This window comes from Rutilus rutilus, assembly GCF_951802725.1.
Source record: "Rutilus rutilus genome assembly, chromosome: 10".
NCBI classification, from domain to species: Eukaryota; Metazoa; Chordata; class Actinopteri; order Cypriniformes; family Leuciscidae; genus Rutilus; species Rutilus rutilus.
In genome coordinates, this window is record NC_140215.1 from 37397304 (window position 1) to 37424277 (window position 26974).

At 45.7% G+C, this 26974-nt stretch overlaps 1 protein-coding gene across 7 annotated transcripts in view; it reads left to right on the forward strand.

Annotated features, from left to right (window-relative positions):
• Positions 1 to 26974, forward strand: part of marco (macrophage receptor with collagenous structure) — a 444814-nt gene that overhangs the window by 154175 nt on the left and 263665 nt on the right. For 6 of the 7 annotated variants that reach the window (XM_084420564.1, XM_084420565.1, XM_084420559.1 and 3 more), the window contains 10 exons: positions 3561 to 3614; positions 3850 to 3948; positions 4035 to 4079; positions 4225 to 4305; positions 4589 to 4651; positions 5640 to 5693; positions 5930 to 6028; positions 6115 to 6159; positions 6305 to 6385; positions 6667 to 6729. In XM_084420564.1, the coding sequence (XP_084276690.1) occupies positions 3561 to 3614; positions 3850 to 3948; positions 4035 to 4079; positions 4225 to 4305; positions 4589 to 4651; positions 5640 to 5693; positions 5930 to 6028; positions 6115 to 6159; positions 6305 to 6385; positions 6667 to 6729 (684 nt within the window). Of the gene's footprint in view, positions 1 to 2601; positions 2665 to 3560; positions 3615 to 3849; positions 3949 to 4034; positions 4080 to 4224; positions 4306 to 4588; positions 4652 to 5639; positions 5694 to 5929; positions 6029 to 6114; positions 6160 to 6304; positions 6386 to 6666; positions 6730 to 26974 lie in introns of all 7 variants that reach the window. The other variant, XM_084420562.1, reaches the window with a different exon arrangement.

Genomic DNA, 26974 nt, shown 5'->3' on the forward strand with positions numbered 1-26974 from the left:
AAGGCCTCCTCTTGTACAGCACCCCAGTACCATACTACATCACGTTTCAGCAGCTCGTTGAGAGGTCGAATAACCTCTGAGAGATGAGGAACATACCTGCCCAGGTAATGAATCATTCCTAGCAATCTCTGTAGGTCTGAGACGTTCTTTGACTTTTCAAGGTGAGTGATAGCTTCGATTTTTTAGCCTCTTTGTCTATGACATGTCCCAGGTACTTGAGTTGACTCTGACGTAACAGGCACTTTTCTGTGTTCAGCTTGAGACCAGCCCGGTCAATGGCTTCCAGAGCCTTCTGCAGTCGCTGCTCGTGTTCCTCTGGATTGTTGCTATCGTCCATGAAGACTGAAACTCCTTCAAGGTCTTTGAGGATTACCGACATTTCCCGTTGGAAGATTTCGGGTGCGCTGGTGATACCGAACGGTAACCTGCGGAAAAAATATCTTCCAAAAGGAGTAATGAACGTTGTCAGTTTAGCACAGTCCATATCCAGTGGAAACTGCCAGAAGCCACTAGCTGCATCGAGAAGTGAGAAAACTTCGGCATGTGCTAGCCTAGGAAGGATGTTGTCAATTGTTGGCAGCACAAATTTCTCTCTTTTTACAGCTTTATTTAGTTGTTTTAGATCCACACAAATCCTTATTTGCCCTGTCTTCTTTGGAACGGCCACCATAGGGGCGCACCACTCAGTAGGCTCAGTGATCTCCTCAACAACACCACATTGTACCATTCTCTCTAGCTCCGCCTTGACTTTTGGAAGCAAGGGCACGGACACCCGTCTTGCAGTGTGCACACTGTATGGTACAGCATCCTCTTTCAGGCAGATTTTAATGGGTTTTGTCTTCACTAATCCCAGTTCAGAAAAATAAATGGGTTGGAGCTTTTCTAGCCTCTTAACTAAACCCATTTTACTTGCTGCATCACAACCAAGGAGATTGTTTACATGGGGACCAGTCACCACAAATGCTTCAAAAATATACTGCTCATCTTTAAAGGTAGTCTTGGCTCTGAACTGACCTTTGCATTGCAATGTTCCCCCTGGGCTCTCAAGTTTCACATTGACTTTGTTAAGTTTTGGTTTGCACTTCAAAACTGAGAAGGTTTTCTCAGAAATGACACTTATGTCAGCGCCTGTGCCAATTTTAAAGTCTATGCCCTGAATTGGGAGTGTGACAATCCAAGCTCCACTTTTGTCATCAATGTGAGTTAACTCACCCAGGAAATGCGTTACATTGCTGCCCTCTTGTGGTCTGCTGACATCATGGACTTCTTTGGTTCTACAAACTGCAGCGAAATGACCCTTTTTTCTGCATTTGCGACACTCAGCACTTTTTGCTGGACAAATTTCACCTTTTCCATGATTTCTGCCACATCTTTTACATCTCCAGTCAGAAACATGCTCATTTTGGTTTCGTTTTGAGCCACGGTGCTGTCTGCCTCTTTCACTTTGGTGGAATTTTCGTCTCGCGCCGGCCACCTCGCTGATTTGAGCACTGACTCTGGCAGCCTGTTTATTAACGTGTCCACGGACTTGTTCAGACTGCCTCACGAGCTCTACGGCATTTCTGAGTGTCAATTCGGGTATTAATTAGAGCTTTTCTGACAGCTTTTGGCCTTGAATCCCGATCACAAGCCTGTCACGAATATTTTCATCTTTAGCAGCACCAAAGTCACACGTGTTTGCTAGTTCCTGGAGGCTACGAATATACTCTTCGGCCATTTCACCTGGCTGTTGAGCCCTCGTGTAATAACATTAACTTTGGGTACAAAGTAGTCATCGAGCTTCCTTATCACAGTTTCATAGTCCTCTTGTTCTTCCTCCCCAAACGTAAATGTGAGATACACTTGTTCAGCTTCTTTTCCCAATGAATAAAGCAGTGTACAGAGCTGTACTTCAGCCTCTTCCTTATCAAGTGTAGTGGCGATCCTGTAGCGGCGAAATCTCTGACGCCATTCTGGCCATCGTTCGGGGTAACCAAAATCAAAACTGTCCGTGGGCTGAAACTTTGCCATGGTGTTAACAGCGCTTCACTTCTGACAACATGTAATGTTCCAATAAAGCAACTTAGTTTCTCAAAGTCTGAGCTTTTTTAACATTAAGCTTTGACTGTAAGTTACATGCAAACACACAATGTGACTACTCTTAGGAAAACTACAGACTCACGTCTCCTTTGGATGTCTGCAACTTAACTCCTAGCAAACACTCGGTCGCCACCTAATGGACTAAAGACACATTACCTATAACAACGATATTAACTGTTTTATATCACACCCTTAACCCTACCCATACTACCAAACCTGTCCTAACCTCACCTGTATCACCTCAATAGCAGCATTTATTATAATAGCAGCAGTATTTTAGAAAATCGTTACATCAAGAATGGGGAGATTTCAAATCTTGCCGTTTCATAAGGGTGGAAAACAAAAACACATATTTGAGTAATATATAAGGTGTGAAAGTTTCAGTATGATTTTATTGTTTATGTGGAAATATCAAGAAAATTTAGATTTTCCATTTCATGACCACTTTAAAGCATTTTGTCTGGAGACACCATAGGTGTGTCTCACAGAATTAAGGTTATCATTTTCCTTTATATTTCATAGTCATGGTTTGTCCACCTGGTCCACCTGGAACACCTGGAACACCTGGAACACCTGGGTTACAAGGTAACTGTGTACTGTGGCAATGCCTTGAAAATATTGTCACTCAGTCACCCTCTCACTCTAATTTAACATTAGTAGATTGAAATATTTAGGCAATAGTTAATAAGGGAGATAATCATGACTTATTTGCCCAAAGCTTGGCTACAACTATCACCGGGAGGCATCAAGCTTGAACAATTCAAAGCGTTTAAAATTCAGTAAACCAACTTATTTGAACAATTCATCTAAAATCTAGCTGTTTTTTGAGGGATGTTAGCAGACTATGCTAATATAACTGTTCCTACTCGCACCACTCCGAACGGGATTCGTCAACTAGGGCACTTAAAGCCAAAGCCCCTTGAAGTTTCACCTGCACAGCTCTTACTAGCTGGGCTCCAGTACACACACCGCCCTGAACGTCACTCCACTCCGGGTCACAGCACCAATGTAACGGGTCCTACGTTCCCTACGTAGTTAACGGGACCTCTCCGAACAGGATTCAAACCATTATCAACCAGCATGGGAAGGCAGAGGAGTGAGGTTTTACCTGCACAGCTCTTCCTAGCTAGAATCCAGAAGAATACCAAACATCTGTGAGGCACCCAAAATCTCTGAGATCCTCTCCCCAGTTAAAAGGGGTGAAAATTGGCTAATTTACATCTTTGATTTTGAACCCAGCAGCAGATCTCAGTGACCAGAATAGAGCCAATCGCTTTCCACATGTTCCTTTACAATCTGTGTGGTTTTAGTGCTCCCTGCTGGTCAAAAAAGACATAAACACTGAACTGAACTAAAGCTGTCATTTGACCTTTGGTGTCTTCCATCCTTTTTTCCAACAGATGTGTGTGAATAGTATTTTGTCATTGTTATGTCATGCTTTGAGCAGTCAGTTTTTATACTCCAGCTGTGCTCTGTATTAGGTTCTCCTGGAATACCAGGGAACCCAGGACAGAAAGGAGGCCTTGGCTCACCAGGTTAGTGTATTTTTGTATATCTGTATGAATTTGTATGCATATGTGTATGGGTGTGAGTGCTCTTGAGAAGCATGTGTGAGTATTGTGCTCTTAATTTTTCATCAGTGTTAACGAGCTGCATAGGCTTAGGAAATAATTGTACGTTAGTAATGCCAAAGCATTCACTTCTTTGGTGTACACAAAGAAAATGCTGCAAAACAATGAAATTAATTGAAAATGATTGTATTTATTTCAGGGAGGGTAGGTGAGCCTGGAGCTCCAGGTGAAAAAGGACAGAGAGGAGACCCAGGTCTCGCAGGCGTAAAGGGAATGGTTGGCGCTCCGGGTGCACCTGGTAATCGCCTCCTTACTTTCACACATCTCTCATCCCAGTATAACAGATCCACATCTCTCCCTGACTGTATTTATTTCTGTCTCCAGGTGTTTCAGGCTTAAAGGGGGATCCAGGAGAGAGAGGAATACAAGGTGCCTGATTATTATGATGGAAGGCCACCTTAATAATTCATACTGTAATAAAACAGAAAATATATGTTGTGGAAATGCCTTGCACATTTTTCCATGCTGTAAGAGTTTTATACTGCTCTAATGACAACTGCTCTGTGCACACAAGGTTTACCTGGGAATGACGGTCGTCCAGGTGCCGATGGAAAGAATGGTTTGGCAGGAACACCAGGGGCCCGTGGAAATCCAGGTACTTCTTGAAAGATAAATTTGACCCGAATGATTTGACAGTTTGTCTATAGTTGCTAATTACTACTACTGATAGAAAATAAGATTTTTTTACAGTGTAGTGCAGTTGTGCAAAAGTACAACCACACCACAAAACCACTTTAATCTGTTTAGTCTGAACAGTAGTAATAGTGATGGATTCCTTGTCAAACACAACTACAACTAAATCTCAGTCAAAGCCACACTTGACTGTTCTGCATTTTGACTCTTTTTGACACCTTGTACTTGAAATCTCTCTTCCTCAGGGCCTAAAGGAGACCAAGGTCCCAGTGGTGAGCGAGGAGGGCAGGGACCTCCAGGTGTAAGAGGTAAGAAAGCTTTTGGAAAGAAACAATACAACACTACTTAAAGGTATTTAGCAGTGACATTGTCAGGCTTTTTTATTTACAACAAAATAATCTAATTGCATGGTCCAAATGTAATATAACTCTGCAATATAACAATATAACAATGAAGTTTACAGTGGATTTATAAATTAATTAAAACCATTAAAAAGCACACACCTGATTCGATTATTTGTTCTTCGTTCTCTAGAAGTAGAGTTTAAAAACCTTTCTGTATTTTTGTGTAGCTAATTAAGAGAAGGTACACTGCCATCTTGCTCCGACAAAAGTGACTTACCAACTCGTAAATTTCCCCGGAGGACTTGAACTTACCAGTAGCCAGACTTATGACAAATGACATAAAATCTGGTGTACTTTGATTTATCTGAAATAGCTGATACCACAATATTGGAGAAAGCTTATTGCACAGCAGTTTCATCCCAGAATCTATTATACGGCAAACACAAAAGTAAAGGAAAACATATGTGTTGACTTTCAAAGATACTAAGTTTTTCCAAAAACTACAGACTCTTTCACACACAGTATTTACCCTCAAGTCACTGAACTCTACCACAAACTGGCAACTTAATTAAATACAGAGATTATAGTTTTTCCTCACAAGTGCTCATTATATCATCCTGGTACCCTGTAAATGTGACTTTGTTTTCAGGAAGAATGGTGCACCCATGAAGTTTCATAATTCCTCATTCATTTGGGCCCTAACCTGTGGTTGACTGGTCTTTTAGGGCCTCCTCGTCCACAGGGACCTCCTGGAGAAAAAGGCTCACCTGTGTGGTTTTAGTGCTCCCTGCTGGTCAAAACAGACATAAACACTGAACTGAACTAAAGCTGTCATTTGACCTTTGGTGTCTTCCATCCTTTTTTCCAACAGATGCGTGTGAATAGTATTTTGTCATTGTTATGTCATGCTTTGAGTAGTCAGTTTTTATACTCCAGCTGTGCTCTGTATTAGGTTCTCCTGGAATACCAGGGTACCCAGGACAGAAAGGAGGCCTTGGCTCACCAGGTTAGTGTATTTTTGTATATCTGTATGAATTTGTATGCATATGTGTATGGGTGTGAGTGCTCTTGAGAAGCATGTGTGAGTATTGTGCTCTTAATTTTTTGTCAGTTTTAACGCGCTGCATAGGCTTAGGAAATAATTGTACGTTAGTAATGCTAAAGCATTCACTTCTTTGGTGTACACAAAGAAAATGCTGCAAAACAATGAACATTAATTGAAAATGATTGCATTTATTTCAGGGAGGGTAGGTGAGCCTGGAGCTCCAGGTGAAAAAGGACAGAGAGGAGACCCAGGTCTCGCAGGCGTAAAGGGAATGGTTGGCGCTCCGGGAGCACCTGGTAATCGCCTCCTTACTTTCACACATCTCTCATCCCAGTATAACAGATCCACATCTCTCCCTGACTGTATTTATTTCTGTCTCCAGGCGTTCCAGGCTTAAAAGGGGATCCAGGAGAGAGAGGAATACAAGGTGCCTGATTATTATGATGAAAGGCCACCTTAATAATTCATACTGTAATAAAACAGAAAATATATGTTGTGGAAATGCCTTGCACATTTTTCCATGCTGTAAGAGTTTTATACTGCTCTAATGACGACTGCTCTGTGCACACAAGGTTTACCTGGGAATGACGGTCGTCCAGGTGCCGATGGAAAGAATGGTTTGGCAGGAACACCAGGGGCCCGTGGAAATCCAGGTACTTGAAAGAAAAATCTGACCCAAATGATTTGATAGTTTGTTTATAGCTGCTAATTACTACTACTGATAGAAAATAAGATTTTTTTCACAGTGTAGTGCAGTTGTGCAAAAGTACAACCACACCACAAAAACACTTTAATCTGTTTAGTCTGAACAGTAGTAATAGTGATGGATTCCTTATCAAACACAACTACAACTAAATCTCAGTCAAAGTCACACTTGACTGTTCTGCATTTTGACTCTTTTTGACACCTTGTACTTGAAATCTCTCTTCCTCAGGGCCTAAAGGAGACCAAGGTCCCAGTGGTGTGCGAGGAGGGCAGGGACCTCCAGGTGTAAGAGGTAAGAAAGCTTTTGGAAAGAAACAATATAACACTACTTAAAGGTATTTAGCAGTGACATTGTCAGGCTTTTTTATTTACAACAAAATAATCTAATTGCATGGTCCAAATGTAATATAACACTGCAATATAACAATATAACAATGAAGTTTACAGTGGATTTATAAATTGATTAAAAACATAAAAAAGCAAAACACACCTGATTCGATTATTTGTTCTTCGTTCTCTAGAAGTAGAGTTTAAAAACCTTGCTGTATTTTTGTGTAGTTAATTAAGAGAAGGTACACTGCCATCTTGCTCCAACAAAAGTGACTTACCAAAAACTTACCAACTCGTAAATTTCCCCGGAGGACTTGAACATACCAGTAGCCTGTGGTTGATTGGTCTTTTAGGGCCTACTGGTCCACAGGGACCTCCTGGCCTGCGGGGACCATCTGGAGAAAAAGGCTCGCCTGGACCAAAGGGAGACAGTGGCCTTGGCCTTCAAGGTATTGTAGGAGTGCTAAGAGCATATGCACATAAAAGGGATATATGTTGTTACCAATAATTTGGGGTAAATAATTGTTTTCAGGGCGCCCAGGACAACAGGGGGTAAAGGGAGATCCAGGCTTGCCAGGTAAATAAAGACAAACATGAAAACAGATGATAAACACTGGGTTTATATCATGCGGTCGTCATCTGAGTTCGATGTTGTATGTAGGTGTCCCAGGATCTCGGGGTCTGAATGGAGTAAAGGGCAGTAAAGGGGATTCAGGTGGGTTTATTAAAAAGTTTATTAATGACAAGAAGGCAACATCCATCTGTGTCTGTTTCTTGACTTTCTTCCTTTCCTCTTACCCTATTCTCTCCCAGGGCAAAAGGGAGATCAAGGTATGTTGTGGCATATTTTGTGTGTATCCACGATATCTGTGAGTGCACAGCATCTATGTGATTAATAAACTGTTTTGCAAGTGAATTGATTGTATGTACATGTATGATGGTCTTAAACAGGTCCGAAGGGTGATGCAGGACCCAAGGGTGCTGTGCCTGGTAATTTCCATAATACAGATTTATCTCTCTGAACTACTGTGTCACTAGCTATGTTTCCATCCAAAGTTGCAGATTTAACTTGTGTGCAAAATTGCATAAAATATTTGTGAATAAAGCAGCGTTTCCATCCCATGTGTTCAAGAGAGCAAAATCATCACTTCCTGGGAAATTGGCACATTATATCTGTAATAAAACCGTAAGTTGCTGCAATCAGGCTCTGTTTCCCTCCATCATAAATGAGTTTGTCTCAGAGCGTCAGACGAAACACAATAAACACTGTCATGTTCTCAAACGCGTTCGGATGCTGGTGTTTGGAAACGCAATCGTGTGAGACGCTTCTGGAGGAATTAAACTAAATCATTCTGATGACAGTCTTTGACTCAGGCGTTTCAGAAACACCAAACCAACAGTTGAGATGCTGTGATGCCATTGGTCCACTGGTTACTCCAGTTATCCAATCACAGCCTCTGCTGAGGCAAAGTCACATGAGGTTATTGTTGCGCATCAAAGGATTTATTCTGCAAAGGTGTTTCTATCATAGTTTATGCACGTCTAAATTAGGGCTGCACGATTTGGGGAAAATGTCATATTGCGATAATAGAGGTCAATATTGCGATTGCGATATGCGATATAATAAACAAATGGTTTCATGAGTCAACTTGCTTGGTTCTCAAAGAAAATAAATGCACACACAGATTAGTGATAATCTGCCTAAAGAAAAAAGTTATTTAGTCAAGAGCAGTGAGTGTTTTTCTCTGTTCCCTTTGTTCTTTGATTAACTTTAGCGACAGATATAATTAGTGGCTACTGTGTACTGTCCCTTTAAGACCAGCCGCTGCTGTCAGAGACGCGGATCTCACACGCGCCTCATTCTCTCACGAGTCACAACTCTTCACGTTCATCATAAGACTACTCTTATGTTATGAAGATACGCGACAAAAAGACATTTTGGCATAATTGTGTGTGTTATTGTTCGTTCAAGCTCGAAAGAGAACTGTATTCTGGCATGCTGTTTTGTGTGCACGCACGATATTAGCGCGAGTCTTTCTGTGTGTCACAGTCAGGACATTCACAGGCAGCGCGTTCATTTTGGCATAGGCCTACATGTGTGTTGTTCGTTCTACCGCGAAAGAGAACTTGATACTGGCGCGCGTCTATCTGTGTGTGTGTGTGTGTGTGTGTGTGTGTGTGTCAGGAGGACGTTCACTGACAGCGTTCTTTTTTGTCTTATCGCGCATGAATGGTTTAAAAGCATTTGCATGAATAAGAGCGGGATCATGTAACACTATAGCCAAAGGATGCCAAAAATTAACAGATGCTGCGTTAATTCCGTTAACAGCGCTGATTTGTTTATTTAATATAAAATCTCAGCATTTTGCATCATATAATCGTGTAGGCTTGACATCGCGATTGCGATTGCCATACGATTAATCGTGCAGCACTAGTCTAAATAAAAAAATTACTAAATTATCCGCCGCGCAAGTTTTTATGCACATTTTTTGAATTTATGCACATCTTGGCATTTCCATCCAGCGTTTATTATGCAATAACCCAAAATTCGCATTCAAATTGGTGGATGAAAATATAGCTAGTGTTAACGTCTATTAAATTCTCAGAGATTCTTGTATTGTTGTTGTTGTTGTTTTGTCTACTCTACAAAATAACAGTCACTTTAGCATGACATGAATGCCTGAACATGTCCCATATATGTGTGTTTGTCTTTAGCTGCGGCTCGTTTAGTGGGAAGCTCCACCCGTGGAAGAGTCGAGGTGCTGCATAATGGTGTCTGGGGAACGGTGTGTAATGACGACTTTGACACTGTGGATGGGTTGGTGGTGTGTAGGATGTTGGGCTTCCAGAGGGTCACCGAGGTGTACACGGCCGGTGCAGGTGATGTATCTGTCTATGCTTAAGGGGTTTTAGTTAACGGTTCATGGTATACAGGCTATAGTTTCCAAAACCCTCTCAGAACGGTCTGCTGTGTATCTTCTGCAGGAACTGGGAAAATCTGGCTGGATGAGTTGAGATGTGTCGGGAATGAGAGGAGCATTTTTGACTGTCCACATAGAGGAATTGAAGTTCATAACTGTTACCACAATGAAGATGTGGGAGTTAGCTGTGCCTGAATAAAAAGAGGAAAAATTATCACACCAAGAACTCATTTTGTCTGTGTTTTGGTGATTTTTAGAAAGTCAGTTCTCCTTTCACAGATGCAGTTAATCAGATTAACTCACTTTTTATCCAACATAAATGTGTAAAGACTGATTTTCCTGCTAAGACCAAACTCACCCTGCAATAAGGCCATAAAACGCACCCTGGACAAAAGATAGCAAAGACAGAGCACAGGACAGACCTGCATTATTGAGTGGGACTTAGCCTGTCCAAACTTTTCTTCTTCCTTATCTCTGCATCCCCCCTCTCCCTCCTCAAGTCACTGAAAGTTCACTAAGAATGTCTATATATCACATATGATCAGTGTTGGGAAGGATACTTTCAAAACGTATTCCGTTACAGAATACAGAATACATGCCCCAAAATGTAATTTGTAACGTATTCCATTACGTTACTCAATCTGAGTAATGTATTCTGAATACTTGGATTACTTCCACATTGAATTGCATTTTATAAATGTAGGAATGTGGAATACGGTGTGGTGATGCGGTGGTGACGCGTTCATGTAACATGTTACGGTGGTGCTGCCAATAAAGCACCTAAAAGAACCGGCAAAAGTAATGATTATGAATATGTCAAATATAGCAAGGAGATATTTTAATTGTTAATTAATAAACAAGTGTTTAATGTGTCAGTGTCGGCTGCAAAGAGGACGATGCTGACTCGCAGTAGTGAACGCGCCAGAGAGAAATGCGCATTTAGGATTACATAAGCAGAGAGCAGTCTGTTTTATTTCGTTTTGAATTGTTGGTTTAAAGGTGCAGTGTGTGATTTTTAGCGGCATCTAGTGGTGAGATTTGCGAATTGCAACCGGTCAATAATTTGCGGCCTTTCCTTGAAATTTCAAACTCGAACGAGAGGCTACGGTGGCCGACGTAGGAAGCTGCGTCTTTTTCTGCTGCTTCTCATTCAAGTTAGTGATAAAACGCACTCTGTAGCGCTGTCTGTTCGCTGTCGGCTACGGTAGAAACATGACGTCACGATATGTCGACCTTTATAGAAGGGGGTGGCCGCGGTTATGTACATATAAATGACTCATTCTAAGGTAATAAAAACATAACGGTTCATTAAGTAAGGTCTTTATACACCACTGAAAACATAGTTATGGATCTTATATTGCATTTCTGTCAATAGATCCTCAGAAGTATCACACATTGCACCTTTAAAAGTAGACATGTCTGTGTGGCAAGTATAACCATATACGCTAAGTTTCGGTTCATTTATGAGATGAGCTCCAGTTCACGCACCGGCGCCTCAACGCTCGTGTCATGATTATATTGTCTGCTATATTTGCTTATTCATTTGTCTTATTCATTAAATCCAGGCAATTAGTTGATGAAACATTTGTTAAAATTAAGATACAATTAATACAAAACGAAATTCACTTTAAAGAAAGGCTTTGTGCTTTCTGTTTGAGGTCTCTGTGAAAGTTTTAAAGCAGTCTTTTGGTGCCGCTTTCAGAGCGGTCACGTCCGTAACATTTTTTCCTCATAAATGCGAACACGAAAAAAAAAAAAAATGAATATTTTGTGTTCTGTGGAGAGCCGACCCTTCTTCATCCGGTGGGTAGTATTACTTTTGGTTTGCGCAGTGTAATTCACAGAAGTACTAACAAATATTTTGACACCTAAAAGTTAAAGATTTTGTGTCACGCATGTTTATTTCCCTCATATTTAATAGAAAACGCATGTGTAGACATATTTTTCTAATATCTGGACTCCTTTATTAAGGGAGTATGGATCAGTGGCGATTTGTTTAAGACTGCAAGGGAAGCTCGGCTTCCCCTATAATGTCAAAAAATGAATGGTCAAATATGTACTATTGTATTAACATTTTATTGACAAAAAATGTGTTAGAAAACGTTCATCTCTAAGACGAGTTCGTTCAGAATCAGTTACATACAGCAGGTCGGCTGACTCGATTTCCTTCTCATACATTCCCGTAGCGTCACAGTGCAATTTTCCTGTTGAAGCCCAGCTTCCATTGACTTCAATGGGGCTGCTTCGAACAGTTTTTTTCAGCGCTTCAAAACTAGACGGTCATTGGATAAATGCTGCGATTATGTCCCGCCCATGGAAGCTCAGCTTCTCTGGGGGTGAACGGGGAGTGGGCTGGCCTGGACTCCGGGCTTCCGCATGATGATTGGAGGGTCTGTCTAAAGGCTGCGTCTCCTTTTGATTGACAGCGATTTCATACAATAAAAAGTCACTGATGTTGAAGCTGTTCGAGCTCAGTCCCATCGCGGATTTTTCAAAGACAAACTGCTGCAACCTATTTCTTGGTATTTGCTTGTCGAAATTGCTAGCCAATTTTTATAATACATTTCACACAATTATACATTTATACCTTTATTATTGTCACGGTCACGTTCCTCTGCCTTCATCTGTGTGTGCACTTCATTCCCCAGAATCCTCCGTGGCACACACCTGCACTCACTCACTCACGCAATCACCAATCATCATCACCTGCACTCCCTCATTAACCACCCTTTATATTCAGCACTCTCCCTTCACTCCTTGTCTGGTCTCGTCGATGTTCGTCTTAACATTACCCTCAGACTCCCGAACACTTACCTGGATTCCTACCTGCCATTCATCCTCTCCGATCCGTCCTGCCTGCCATCCTGTTCTGCCTTCAGCCCGACTTCATCTGCAAAGAGAAAGAAAGACAAAGACATTACCAACCAGCTAAGCATCCACTGTTATTCTGTGTTTCTATTACTCACCATCTGTCTGCATCTCCGCACTTCCTGCAAATAAAGCATTAAACTTACCTTCTTGTCTGCATCCTCTGTAAAGCCTGACAGAAGACCAGACCACTAAACATGGAGCAAGGAAGTTTGTCTTTGGAGGAATATGTACAAATATACCTTGACTACTTTCAAGATGTGAGTAAAGATCCACATATCCTAAAGATGACATTTTGGAGTGGATTGAGCAATCCATTAGAACAGATGCTCATGTGGGGTGATTTTCATCTCCCCTTTACGGAGTTCATCGACCGCACTCTGTGGGTGTGTGGCTCTTCTTTCATGGTGGGAGTCGTGGACGATCCACTCGTCCAGCCTGACCCCATTGTCCATCCTGATCTTCATGTCCATCCTGGTACTCACATCCAGCCCACTCTTCACGCCAGTTCAGCTGAGCCTATCTCCTGGGATGATGATTGCTCCGATCTCCCTCCTCTCATCGGCCCAGCTGATCCAGATTCCGCTCATCCTGCCTGCCCGCCAAAGCCAGAATCCGTCGTCTGCCTGCCAGAGCCAGATCCCGAGCCAGTCGCCTGCCCGCCAGAGCCAGAGCCAGAGCCAGTAGCCTGCTCGCCAGAGCCAGAGCCAGTCGCCTGCCCGCCAGAGCCAGAGCCAGAGCTAGAGCCAGTTGCCTGCACGCCTGAGCCAGAGCCAGAGCCAGAGCCAATCGCTTGCCCGCTAGAGTCTGTGAGTGTCGTTCTCCCCGAGCCAGAACCAAAGTCTTCTAAGCCCTCTTCCTCGCTGGTCCCGTCCAGCATAAAGCCCTCTTCGCTGGTCCCGCCCAGCACAAAGCCCTCATCGCTGGATCTGCCCAGCACAAAGCCCTCATCGCTGGTCCTGCCCAGCACAAAGCCCTCACCGCTGGTCCCGTCCAGCACAGAGCCCTCTTCACCGCTGGTCCCATCCAGCTCAGAGCCCTCTTCACTGCTGGTCCCGTCCAGCACAGAGCCTTCTTCACAGCTGGTCCCGTCCAGCGCTGAGCCCTCTTCACCGCTGGTCCAATCCAGCACAGAGCCCTCTTCACCGCTGGTTCCGTCCAGCACAGAGCCCTCTTCACTGCTGGTCCTGCCCAGCCCAAAGTATACTCCGCTGGTCCTGCCCAGCACAAAGCTTTCACCGCTGGTCCCATCCAGCACAGAGCCCTCTTCACCGCTGGTCCTGCCCAGCCCAAAGCCTACTCCGCTGGTCCTGCCCAGCACACAGCTTTTACCACTGGTCTTGCCCCGCACAGAGCCATCCCCGCTGGTCCTGCCCAGCTCAACGCCCTCTTCACAGCTGGTCCTGCCCAGCTCAACGCCCTCTTCACAGCTGGTCCTGCCCAGCGCAGAGCCCTCAACGCCGCCCAGCGCAGAGCCCTCAGAGCCGCTGGTTCCGCCCAGCTCAGAGCCCTATTCCCCGCTGGTTCTGCCGAGTCTTATTCCCCGCTGGTTCCGCCCAGCTCAGAGCCTCCTCTTCGCCACTGGTTCCGCCCAGCTCAGAGCCCTATTCCCCGCTGGTTCCGCCCAGCTCAGAGCCCTCTTCGCCGCTGGTTCCGCCCAGCTCAGAGCCCTATTCCCCGCTGGTTCCGCCCAGCTCAGAGCCCTCTTCGCAGCTGGTTCCGCCCAGTTCAGAGCCCTATTCCCCGCTGGTTCCGCCCAGCTCAGAGCCCTCTTCCCCGCTGGTTCCGCCCAGTTCAGAGCCTTATTTCCCGCTGGTTCCGCCCAGCTCAGAGCCCTCTTCGCCGCTGGTCCAGTCCATCTCAGAGCCCTCTTCGCCACTGGTCCCATTCAGCTCAGAGCCCTCTTCGCCGCTGGTTCAGTCCAGCTTAGAGTCCTCTTCGCCGCTGGTCCTGTCCAGTCCAGAGCCGCCTTCGTCACTGGTCCTGTCCTGCCCAGAGCCGCTCTCGCCCCCTGCCTCTTCCAGCCCAGTGTTAAAACCTGATATTTCCCCAAAGGAATTTTGGGGGGGGGGGGGGGGGGGGCTATCAGTCATCCCTGCCATGGCCACCCGACGGGTCTGCACCGCCTCGGCCACCCGAAGGGTCCGCACCGCCATGGCCACCCGAAGGGTCCGCACCGCCATGGTCCCCTGATCAGCTTGCACCACCAAGGTCCCCTGCTCAGCCTGTACCACCATGGTCCCCTGCTCAGCCTGTACCACCATGGTCCCCTGCTCAGCCTGCACCACCAAGGTCCCCTGTTCTGTCTGCACCGTCCTGATCACCTCCTCTGTATGTCCTGCCACCATCCTGGAGTCCGTACTTCTGAACCGGTTCCACCTTCCCGTCACGGACTCCAGGATGCCCACCCCCCCTCCCGTATGCTGCCTTCGGCGCGGGACGTGCCTTACAGGAGGGGGGAGTAATGTCACGGTCACGTTCCTCTGCCTTCATCTGTGTGTGCACTTCATTCCCCAGAATCCTCCGTGGCGCACACCTGCACTCACTCACGCAATCACCAATCATCATCACCTGCACTCCCTCATTAACCACCCTTTATATTTAGCACTCTCCCTTCACTCCTTGTCTGGTCTCGTCGATGTTCGTCTTAACATTACCCTCAGACTCCCGAACACTTACCTGGATTCCTACCTGCCATTCATCCTCTCCGATCCGTCCTGCCTGCCATCCTGTTCTGCCTTCAGCCCGACTTCATTTGCAAAGAGAAAGAAAGACAAAGACATTACCAACCAGCTAAGCATCCACTGTTATTCTGTTTCTATTACTCACCATCTGTCTGCATCTCCGCACTTCCTGCAAATAAAGCATTAAACTTACCTTCTTGTCTGCATCCTCTGTAAGGCCTGACAATTATATTATTACTTATTATATTTTTTTATATTATTATTATTATTATTATTATTAATAAAAAAAAAATCGTATTATTAGTAGCATTATTATTATACTTTATTATATTATTATTTATACCTTTATTATATTTTTACATTCATTTTTCACAGAGCATTTTCTTGAAAAGGAACGTAGAATTTACGTATAAATAAATTAATAATTTTTATGATGTAGGCCGAAAATGAGCTTCCCCTCTTTGAAAGACCAGCAGCCATCACTGGTATGGATATATAAACAGACGTTTCAATATATTGGTATTAAATGCATTTTCTGAGAATTTCTATTTCAAGTTTTGAATGCAAATGTCAGTCCATAACGCTGGAATTGCCCAATTTTAAAGTATCTATTTTGTGGTGTAGGTCTACGTATTTTATAATGTTAACTTCAAATAATACTAATAGTAATTTAAAGATTCTGCACACCGCGACACAGATTTGTGGATCTGAGTCTTCACGAAACGCGATTTCGGTTTCATATCTCATATCGTTACAGCCCTGGTAGCAACCTGATACAACTATAAAATAGCAAGGTGACCAGTAAAACTACAGCAGACGACTAAACCTGGCTAATTAAAACAAATTACTTACTTTAAGATGCTTCTTCAGGTTCGTGGAGTTGGACGCGGAAAGGAGGTTGGTTGCTGGCAAGCAGAGGTTGCGCTGCACAGTTATATTTCGTTCTCCCTTCTCTTTTATTTAATGTGAAATGCTGTTTGAATTTCCAAGATAGAAACGCATTCTTGCCCTGCTCTGTTGTTTCGGCTCCATCTTTAACTCTAGCTCCTGCTGCTCCTCTTCCGACTCCATTGTGACTGATCACGCATCATTTTTTCGTTTTCATATTGGGGCTTCTGGGAAATGCATGGAGTTGCCTTAATTTATTTAGAGAGTGAATAAACTCGTGAAACAGAGAAGTATCATCATGTAATCCATTGATTTCAACAATGTAACTGTATTCTAAATACCAACTATTTAAATTGTAACTGTAACGGAATACAGTTACTCATAATTTGTATTCTGAATACGTAACGCCGGTACATGTATTCCGTTACTCCTCAACACTGCATATGATGTATCTTGTGAATCTATTGTTTTTCCTTTTGGTAAAATGGTCTTAATTTCATTGCAGCCATTGGTTTAATAGGAAAGATTGAGAACATTCCCGGTTACTTAAAGGTGCAATGTGTGTTTTTTCGGAGGATCTAATGGCAGAAATTGAATATAAGATCCATAACTATGTTTCCAGTGGTGTATAAAGACCTTACTTAATGAACCGTTATGTTTGTATTAACTTAGAATGAGGCATTTATATCTACATAACAACGGCCACCCCTCTCTATGAAGGTCGACATATTGTGACGTCATGTTTCTACTGTAGCCGACAGCGAACAAACAGCGCTACTGAGAGCGTTTCGTCACTAACTCGATTGACAAACAGCAGAAAAAGATGCAGCAGCAGAGTTTCGTGAAAATGAATGTGACTGACCACAGTTATTCTATGATTCGAAAAAGAGAAAATATGACGAAGCAAAAAAAAGAAGGGAGAAAAAGAAGCAAAAATCACGGGTAAGGTATTCCAACTTTAACAATGCAAATAAAAACTGTTGTTTCATAATCTTAGCATTAAAGCTAGCCATAGACACAGTGTGAAGTGGCGTTTCCCTTGTCAGTGGTGTAAAAATATGTATGCTAACGTTATTTAGTTGGGGTGCAACGATACACGTATTTGAATTTAACCGTTCGGTACGAGGCTTTAGGTTCGGTGTTCGGTAGCTACGCATTTTCAAACCGAACGGTTCGTTGGGCCATTTTTCCCGCCGACCAAAATTTCATTATTTCAAATGTAGGCGGGTCGCGCGTGGTAAGCGCGCTCATAATGTTATAGCCGCCGGCGCGACCACAACATTGCCCAACATCATATATATAATATAAAGAAACCTCATGGGTTGACTTTGATACTCTCTGCAGACTCCGAGTCAGACGACGACATCTTTTTATCATAAGTCGGCCACCGTAGCTTCTCATTCGAGTTTGAAAAGACAGGGAGCGGGCATCAGTGAATGGCGGTTTGCAATTCGCAAGGATCACCACTAGATGCCGCTAAAAATCACACACTGCACCTTTAACTATAACCTTATTCCCTGAGAAAGCGGAACGAGATGCTGCGCTGCTCAGCGCATTGGGAGCGTCTTTAATCATGACCAGCTGTGAATATTATGTGTAACACGTCGATAGAATTGACCCGGAGGTAATATAGCCTCGGTCGATGACGTCATCGGCGCGCACCCGCAACACGAGGCTATAAATAGATGAGCCACAGGTGCATCATCAGGATATTTTGTCTGAAGAGCAGTCCTGTGACACGGCAAAGTAGCGCAGCATCTCGTTCCGCTTTCTCAGGGAACAAGGTTACAGTTAAGTAACTGGGAACGTTCCCTTTCGAAAGCTACAATCGATGCTGCGCTGCTCAACGCATTGGGAACGAGAATACCCACACCGTCGTGCTTGAAAATGTCTGGGCCCCTACGGTTGTGCAGGTGTGCTCACAAGAACGCAAGAAGGCCTCAGACATTAACTTGTGACGTTGACTCAAGGACATGAGAGCCCGGAGTGGCATGAACATCCAAACTATAAAATCTTATGAATGTGTGCGGAGAGGACCAACCTGCCGCATCACAAACTTGTTGTAAGGGGGCACCCCTTGCCAAAGCACTAGAGGCGGCGACCCCCTTGGTGGAGTGAACCCTAAGACCTATAGGCGAAGCTTGACCACGGCCTCATAAGCAAGAGCAATAGCATCCCTGACCCAATGAGACATGGTCTGCTTGGTGGCAGCTGCTCCTCTGTTACTACCCCCATAACAGATGAACAGTTGCTCTGACTTATGCCACTGGCTAGTGCGGTGGATATAAGCCTGAAGAGCACGGACTGGACACAGTCTATGAAATTTCTCCTGCTCTGGCGTTGTGAACGCCTCTAGAGTGACCAGATGTACAGCCGAAAATGGAACCTTAGGCAGGTAATCAGGATGAGGATGCAAAATCACTTTCACCATTCCTGGGGCAAAGTCTAAGCAGGATGGCGAGATAGACAGAGCCTGCATATCCCCAATTCTTTTCAAAGAAGTTATTGCCATGAGAAAAAAACATTTTTAGAGTCAGAAGTTTATCAGCCGCTGATTCTATAGGTTCAAAGGGGGTTTCGACCAGACCCTCGAGAACTATAGCTAAGTCCCATGAAGGGATCTTGGTTCTTACTGGAGGCCTCAGTCGCCTGGCCCCACGAAGCAAACAAGAGAGCAGAGGGTGTCTCCCGAGTGGCGCTCCGTCAACCAAGGCGTGGCAAGCCAGAAGAGCGGCCACATAAACCTTAAGAGTGGCAGGGCATGTGCCTGTTGATAATTTCTCTTGCATGAAGTCCAGAACTGAAGCAATCTGGCAGTTGACTGGATCTACATTGTGTACAACACACCACCTCTCAAAAACTGGGATTTACTGGCGTAACTTTGTCTAGTGGAGGAAGCCCTAGCACTTAGAATGGTCTCAATAACATCTGGCGAAAGCCCAGTGTTTCTTAATTGGTACCCATCAGGGGCCAAACGTGAAGATTCCACAGGTCGGGCCTGGGATGGAATATCGTGCACTCCGCCTGAGACAGAAGGTCCCTCCTCTCCGGAATCGCCCATGGCGAGCCGTCGAGGAGAGACATTATCTCCAAGAACCACACTCTGTTCGGCCAACGTGGCGCTATCAGCAAGAGGCAAGACCCTTGTTGGTGAACTCTGGCTAGAACTTCCGTGAGCAGAGAAACTGGAGGAAATGCATACAGGCGCATCTTGGGCTGCCATGTGTGCGCCATCGCATCCAGACCGATTGGGGCTGGGTGACTCAGAGAGAAGTAGAGGGGACATTGCGCTGTCTGTTGGGAGGCGAAGAGGTCCACCTCCGCTTTGTAAAATTTGGTCCAAATCTGTTTCAATACTTCCGGGTGGAGTTTCCATTCCCCCGTCGGTAGTGTCTGTCTGGACAGTAAATCTGCTCCCACATTCAAATGCCCTGGAATGTATACTGCCCTGAGTGACAGGTCCTGGGCCCAGAGAAAAATCTGCCTCGCTATTATGTTCAGATTGCGTGAGCGCAGACCTCTCTGGTGATTTATACAAGAGACTGCTGCTGTGTTGTCCACCCGCACTAGGACATGACAGCCCCGCAATTGATGGAGAAAATATTTCAGAGCCAGAAATACGGCCATCAGCTCGAGGCAATTGATGTGCCAATCGAGTTGATGACCCTCCCATTCCCCTTGAGCTGGACGGCCATCTAAGTCCGCTCCCCAGCCCATCAGGGAGGCGTCTGTCGTTAGCAGTCTGCGACGACACGGCGCTCCTAGAGTGGGACCCAAGGCGAGGAACCGGGGTCTGACGCGGCGCGTCAGAAAAAAGAACATTTTTCTTGGTGTTGAGTCTCAACCCTAGAGAAACTAGATGAGCTAACATGATGTGTCTGTGTTGGAGCGCCATCTCTTGCAATTGTGCTAGTATTAACCAATCGTCTATGTAATTCAAAATGCGAATGCCCTGGAGTCGTAATGGAGCCAGTGTTGTATCCATGCATTTTGTGTATGTGCGGGGTTACAAGGCTAGGCCGAATGGAAGAACCTGAAATTGGTACTCTTCACCCCCGAAAGCGAACCTCAGGAATTTCCTGTGTTGTGGCAATATTTCTATGTGAAAATATGCGTCCTTCAGATCGATCTTGACGTACCAATCGTGATGTTGAATTTGCGTCACGACCATCTTGACGGTTAACATCTTGAACTTGAGCGCTTTGACTGTACGGTTTAAGCCTCGAAGATCTAAGATTGGATGCACCCCCCCCCATCCTTTTTGGGAACCAGGAAGTATCTGCTGTAATAGCCCGACTCTCTCTGGAAGAGGAACATGTTCTATGGCCTCTTTGCTCAGAAGAGTTTGCAGCTGGAGACCACGCCGTTGAAACACGGAGGACGACGAATAAATTGGATTCTGTATCCTATCTGTACTGTGCTTAATACCCACGCAAAAATGCCTGGCAGAAGTTTCTACACTGCCAGACTCTCTGAGAGTGGTATTAATTTTAACACTTCCTTTTAAGGAGAAGAACATTTTGCTGGAAACCGCTGCCCCCCGAAGCACGAGAGGTGGCGGAGATGGAGAGGTTTTGTGAGGGTAACGGGAAGGGGCGAAAAGATCTTGAACGCACACCATCCCATGGGGGGCTACCCCCACCAGATTGGGCGCCAGACCATCAGGACTTTCTCTTTTTATTAATGATAGTCCTGAGGTCTGGCTTGGGAGGTTGCTGAGCGCGGCGAGCCTGTCCCCAATCTTTACGAGGGGGAGCACGGTCCGCCACACTCTGTTTTTTAACCTCCCTGGCTTTTGAAGGACCAGGTCGAGGCTGGGTGGCCGACGGCCCCTCCCCTTGAGTGCGGCGAGGAAGGAACTGAACGAATGCTTCTTCATGCTTTTTAACTTCCTTAAACCTGGTGACAACCGTATTTACAGAGTCACCAAACAGGCCAGATGGAGAGATAGGAGAGTCTAGAAGAAACAAACGATCTTTCTCTTTTATACCCGTTAAATTAAGCCACAGATGCCTCTCCGTGCTGACTAAAGCCGACATTGAACGGCCGATGGCACGGGCCATTTGCTTGGTCGCACGGAGAGACAAGTCTGTGGCTCGACGAAGCTCAGAGAACACTTCCTCATCGATGGTACTGCCCACACTCAAGTCCTTCAACAGGTCAGCCTGGTACGCCTGTAACACTGCCATAGTGTGCAGCGCAGTACCAGCCTGACCTGCAGCTTGGTAAGCTTTACCCACTAGTGATGATGTTATTCTACATGGTTTAGTGGGGAGGGTAGGTTTCTTTATCGAAGATGCTGTTTCGGGCGAGAGATAGCTCGCGAGTGTCTCTTCAACCCGAGGCATCTCTGAATACTCCCGCGACTTCGCACCCACGAGATCTTTGTGTCGAGGGCACAAAGACTCGAGAAGTATATGGTTTACTCTATGACTTAGACAGCTCATCATGGAGGTCCTCGAAAAAGGGAAGAGACTGATGTTGTGGTCTCTCCCCCCTGCCACCGGACAGAAACCTATCCGCTAGCTTACTATGTTTGGGGGTCTCTTGTTCGCGTGGCCAGTCAAGCTGTAACCTGGCCACTGTATGGGTAACCACCTCGAGCAATTCCTCGACAGATCTTTTTTCACGAGAGGAATACTCAGAGGTGGGCTGCTCGTGGTCCGAAGACCGAAGAGATATATCATCCCCCTTGTGAACTGAAGAAGCACCGGAGCGCGCTTCGAGATCACGAGAAGGGATGCATGGATCAGGTGACGCAGCAAGCGAAAGGGACGGACCCGTCTCTTGCTCGTCACACAGATCCATACGAGAGCCCCACGATGGTAATGTGGGTGCGGTCTGGAAATAGTTCAGATGAGAGCGCAGCATCTTCACTGTGAACAGTTCACAATGCTCGCACTCACCTTTCTCTAAAGCCAGAACCGCGTGCTCTTCCCCCAAACAAACAAAACAGTAATCGTGTGTATCCAGCTCAGACATGGGACGGGAGCATGGAGGAACACAACGCTTACTATTTTGTTTGCTCATTTCTCCTCTTTTTTTACTTTTTAAACTCTGTTTGTAACGTGAGAGAAAAAGATTGAGAAATTAGAATTTTCTGCACACTGCCTGATGAATACTAACTCCAAACAAAGATCTGAGAACAGATGAGTGATAGAGAGGGTTTCTAGACGCACACATGCATAGAATGGTCTAAAGACAAAAGACCTGATGATGCACCTGTGGCTCATCTATTTATAGTCTTGTGTTGCTGGTGCACGCCGATGACGTCATCGACCGAGGCTATATTACCTCCGAGTCAATTCTATCGACGTGTTACACACATTTTTCACAGCTGGTCACAATTAAAGACGTTCCCAATGCGCTGAGCAGCGCAACATCGATTGTAGCTTTCGAAAGGGAACTTAGAATCCTGTTCTCCTCTCTGGGTGATGTCTCTTCAAGATATCTCTCGAAACCAGGTGCTACCCCCTGGGGTACATGAATTGACCCAAAACAAACTCTAAACAATATTTTTATAACCCTTTTGTTCTGGTCTGAGTATTTAAGGCTGGGTGACAGAGCAGTCTGGGGGACCCTTTACCAGGATCACCCCCATACAGCGCTATTTCAGTGTTCTCCTGTTGGAAAACACTCACACACCACTGTGTGTCTCTGTCAGGAATGCATTGCTTGCTTTTAGAGTCATCTTTGAGTAAATGATGTCATGTATTTATTATTTCTGAATTGGCTTTTAATCATTTACTTGTGTAATTGGCTTGATACATTTTTACCTGACAAATAAATGTTACATCTTGATTTATCCTGAAGTTTTCTGAAATCATTATTGTAGTAGATTATGAAGAGGCTGGTGCTACCGCAGCTGTGTGTCCAGGATAGGTCAAACTAAAGGCGCATTTGAACGGAGCAGTAGGCACGTCATCTGAAGACTCTTTTGATTTCTGTCTATCACTGTTGATCTGTCTATCATTATGATTATTTTCTAATCAGAAACACGATCTAAATTTGATTATCATTTGAAATTGGAGTCAGATTAAGCATAGAGCTAAAGTAATATTGAAACTAAATTCCAAAAAATTAGGTGAACTTCACTGGAGCGCTGAAAATACATACACGCATTATTCCTTCGCCAAGGGCCAATGGGTGGTCCTTACAAATGTTCCTCAATTTATCTACAGTACAAATGGACAAATAAAATATATAATTTATGTTTAGTTACTCTACACATTTGTTTATTTACTCTCCTTACAGATTTTTTAATGTACCGTATTTTCCGCACTATAAGGCGCACTTAAAAGCCTTTAATTTTTTTTTTAAACGACAGTGCGCCTTATTATCCGGAGCGCCTTATGTATGGATCTGGCGCCTTATATTAAAGTCTGTAAAACAACCGCTGACTTAAACTTTGTTTTTACTTTCGCCTGGCACCGGAGCGTGAGCCTCCGCTGACTGCGCGCGCACCTCCCCAAACAGACGAGGCATTTATACTTGATGCAACTGTTTTGTTTTAGACTGAACACCAGACCATACAACTAATTTAGACGCGCAAACTGGGTGCCGGTTTGATGAGATGTACTAATATCCATCTGCTCGGGCAGATTTGGCTCAAAGTCGTGCATCTTCGGATGCGGAGGCGCGCGCGCTGTTACAATGACGTCATTTTTGCCTCCGCATCCGAAGATGCATGACTTTGAGCCGAATCTGCCCGAGCAGACGGATATTAGTTTTTTATTACCTACGTTTTAACCCTCTGGGGTCTGAGGTGTTTTTGGGGTCCTTGAGATGTTCTGACATGACCTGACATTTGTGCTTTTTTTAGTTGCTTATAAACATATTAATGGCAAAGGTGTAATTACACTCTATTTAGCACAAACAGGGCTACCATAATATGTGAGCAACATGTATGTACATGTTCTCTTACGAGAGGTCTCTCGTACTGCGTAAGATATCTTACGCTAGGGGAAAATCCTTTTTTCCGCGAGATATTGAAGCCAAAAATTATCCTTAATTTTGTAATAATGCAAAATGCGTTGCGGCAGCATACAGACATAGGCGAGGCAGCTCGCGCGCCTATTGGCTGTTCTGCGGCAACTGCAGCAGCCTATCGAGCGAGGCCTGGCGTGACGCCAGACCCAATGAGGGTGCTTTGCGCCCACTGCGTCACATCCCGCCGAAACGGGCGTGGTCTAGGCCTATAAATACCGCTCGCAGGCAGCTATTATCTGATTTTTCATCCTTAAAGCGAAGCACACGCATCGCTGGAGCTGGAGAAGAAGCCGCGTTGTCTGAGAGAGAGCACCTTCAGCGGGACGAGTCACTGGCCGCGCCGCCTTCCTTGCCTTCCTGCTGCGCTATCCGGCGTTATATCCTTTCTCTGCTACTGTGTTTATGTATGTGTGTGTGCGCTCGCCGCCGCGACACACACTCTCATTGCACTAAAAGAGCCGGGCGTCTTTTTGAAGACGCCCCTTTCCTGAGGATCACGCAGCTCTCGTGCTCGCTGACAGCGACTGCCCTCACTGCGAGCTAGTTACTGCCTATGGTGACTCTTAGGACTCACCTGGCATCCTTCTCCGAGACTGCGCCGCACAGGGGATGTCAGGAGCGGACGGTCACGGGGCTAGCTTTCTCTCTCCCTCTGTTCAAGCCGCGCAAACTGCGCCGTTCACAAGGGAGGCTGGAAGCGGACGGTCGGGGTTAGTTTTTCTTTACGTTATAAGAAAGCTACCCTGCCCCTGCGCCCCATTCGTCCCATTCCTGCCCCTGCGCCCCACTCACCGGCGAAAGGAGAAAGGAGTTGTTTTTAGTCCCGCCGAGGATGGACTGACCTCAATTTCTCATACATTTCTCAGTTCCCTGATCAGGCGACTGGAAATATCAATATTGCAGCAAACAAGCTTGTTTTAATACAAGCATGCCTGCAAGCAAACGCCGAAGAAAACATGTTGACGCTCTCTTATGTGCTCGTGCATCTAAACTCTCTGTGTTTCCCCCCTGTGGCTCAGTGGTGGAATCTTAGGTTTTTCGCACGAGAGACCGGTGTTCGAATCCCGGTCTAGCAGCAGATAAATTATGCCGCCAATGCTTCGCTCTGTCAGTTTCCTGAAAGGCGACTGCAGATGTGCATTTTGCAGCCAACGAGCGCGTTGTACAACCCGCTCGCCTGCACCCAAACACCGTTTCTATGTTTTCCGTGCGTCACTGGCGTAAGGAGAAAAGAGAGTGTTTCTGGTCCCGCTGCGGACGGACTGACCTCCATTTCTCATACATTTCTCATTCCCCTCTGAAGTTCGGGCGACTGGAAATGTCAGTATTGCAGTGAGCAAGCCTGTTGTAATACACGCATGCCTGCAAACAAACACCAGCACGTTGACGCTCTCTGATAATACTCGCGCTAACTGAATGGCAATGTGTCTCCCCCTGTGGCCCAGTGGCAGACTCTCATGTTTTTGCATGCGAGAGACCCGTGTTCGATCCCGGGTCTACCGGCAGATAAAATTATGTCGTCAATGCTTCGCTCTGTCAGTTTCCTGAAAGGCGACTGCAGATGTGCATTTTGCAGCCAACGAGCGCGTTGTACAACCCGCTCGCCTGCACCCAAACACCGTTTCTATGGTTTTCCGTGCGTCACTGGCGTAAGGAGAAAAGAGAGGTTTTCTGGTCAGATGATATCTTTCCTGGGCACAGAGCTGGACTCGCTGTCCATGATAGCGCGACTATCACCACAGCGCGCGGTAGACATTCAGCGTGCAGCGAACTCTTTCCGCTGCAGCACATCTGTCCCGCTCAAGAAATTTCAGAAGATGCTGGGTCTCATGGCCTCAGCATCATCAGTGCTCCAGCTGGGCCTGCTCTGCATGCGCCCACTGCAGTTCTGGCTGAAAGCACGAGTCCCACGCCAAGCGTGGACATCCGGTCTGCATCGTCTCAAGGTCAATCAGAAGTGCGTCACAGCTCTGAAACCTTGGAAAGCGGACGACTGGTACCAATCAGGTGTAAGCCTGGGGACTTCCTCGAGGGTGAGGGTGGTGTCTACGGACGCATCCACCTCGGGATGGGGAGCGCTGCTCGAGGGCAGACCGTTCTTCGGCCAGTGGTCAGAACGGGAGAAGCTTCTGCACATAAACTGCGTCGAAATGTTTGCAGTAGACAACACGCTGACGCGTTTTTGTCCCCGCTCGGACAACATGTCTGTGGTGTCCTACATAAATCGCCAGGGCGGCCTCAGGTCCAGGAACCTGCACAGGCTAGCAGAACGCCTCCTGGTATGGGCTCAGCGCAACCTGCGCTCGCTGAGAGCAGCGCACGTGCCAGGGCTCCCAAACATAGGACCAGACAGACTGTCCAGGAACAATGTTCCGGCAGGTGAATGGTCTCTACACCCACAGACAGTCCAACTGCTGTGGAAGAAATTCGGCAGAGCGGAAGTAGACCTGTTCGCGTCTCAAGAAAACACTCACTGTCCGGAATTTTTCTCCAAGAGTAGGGTTCATGTATGGCCCCGCCGCCCGCTCTATGCTCTTCCCCCCGTCTCTCTCCTGCCTCAGGTGATAGAGCGGATCAGGGAAGAAGGATGCTCAGTACTGCTTGTAGCACCGTTCTGGGAAAACCAACCTTGGTTCCCAGTTGTGATGCAGCTAGCGAGCACTGCCCCGTGGCCAGTGCCAGTGAGGAGAGACCTCCTCTCTCAGGCCCACGGCTCGATCTGGCATCCTCACCCGGAATTGTGGTCCCTTCATGTCTGGGCCATCAACGGGTACATGTTGAACTCCCTAAGGGAGTATTAAACACGATCACGCAGGCTAGAGCTCCGTCTACAAGACGTCTCTACTCCTCAAAATGA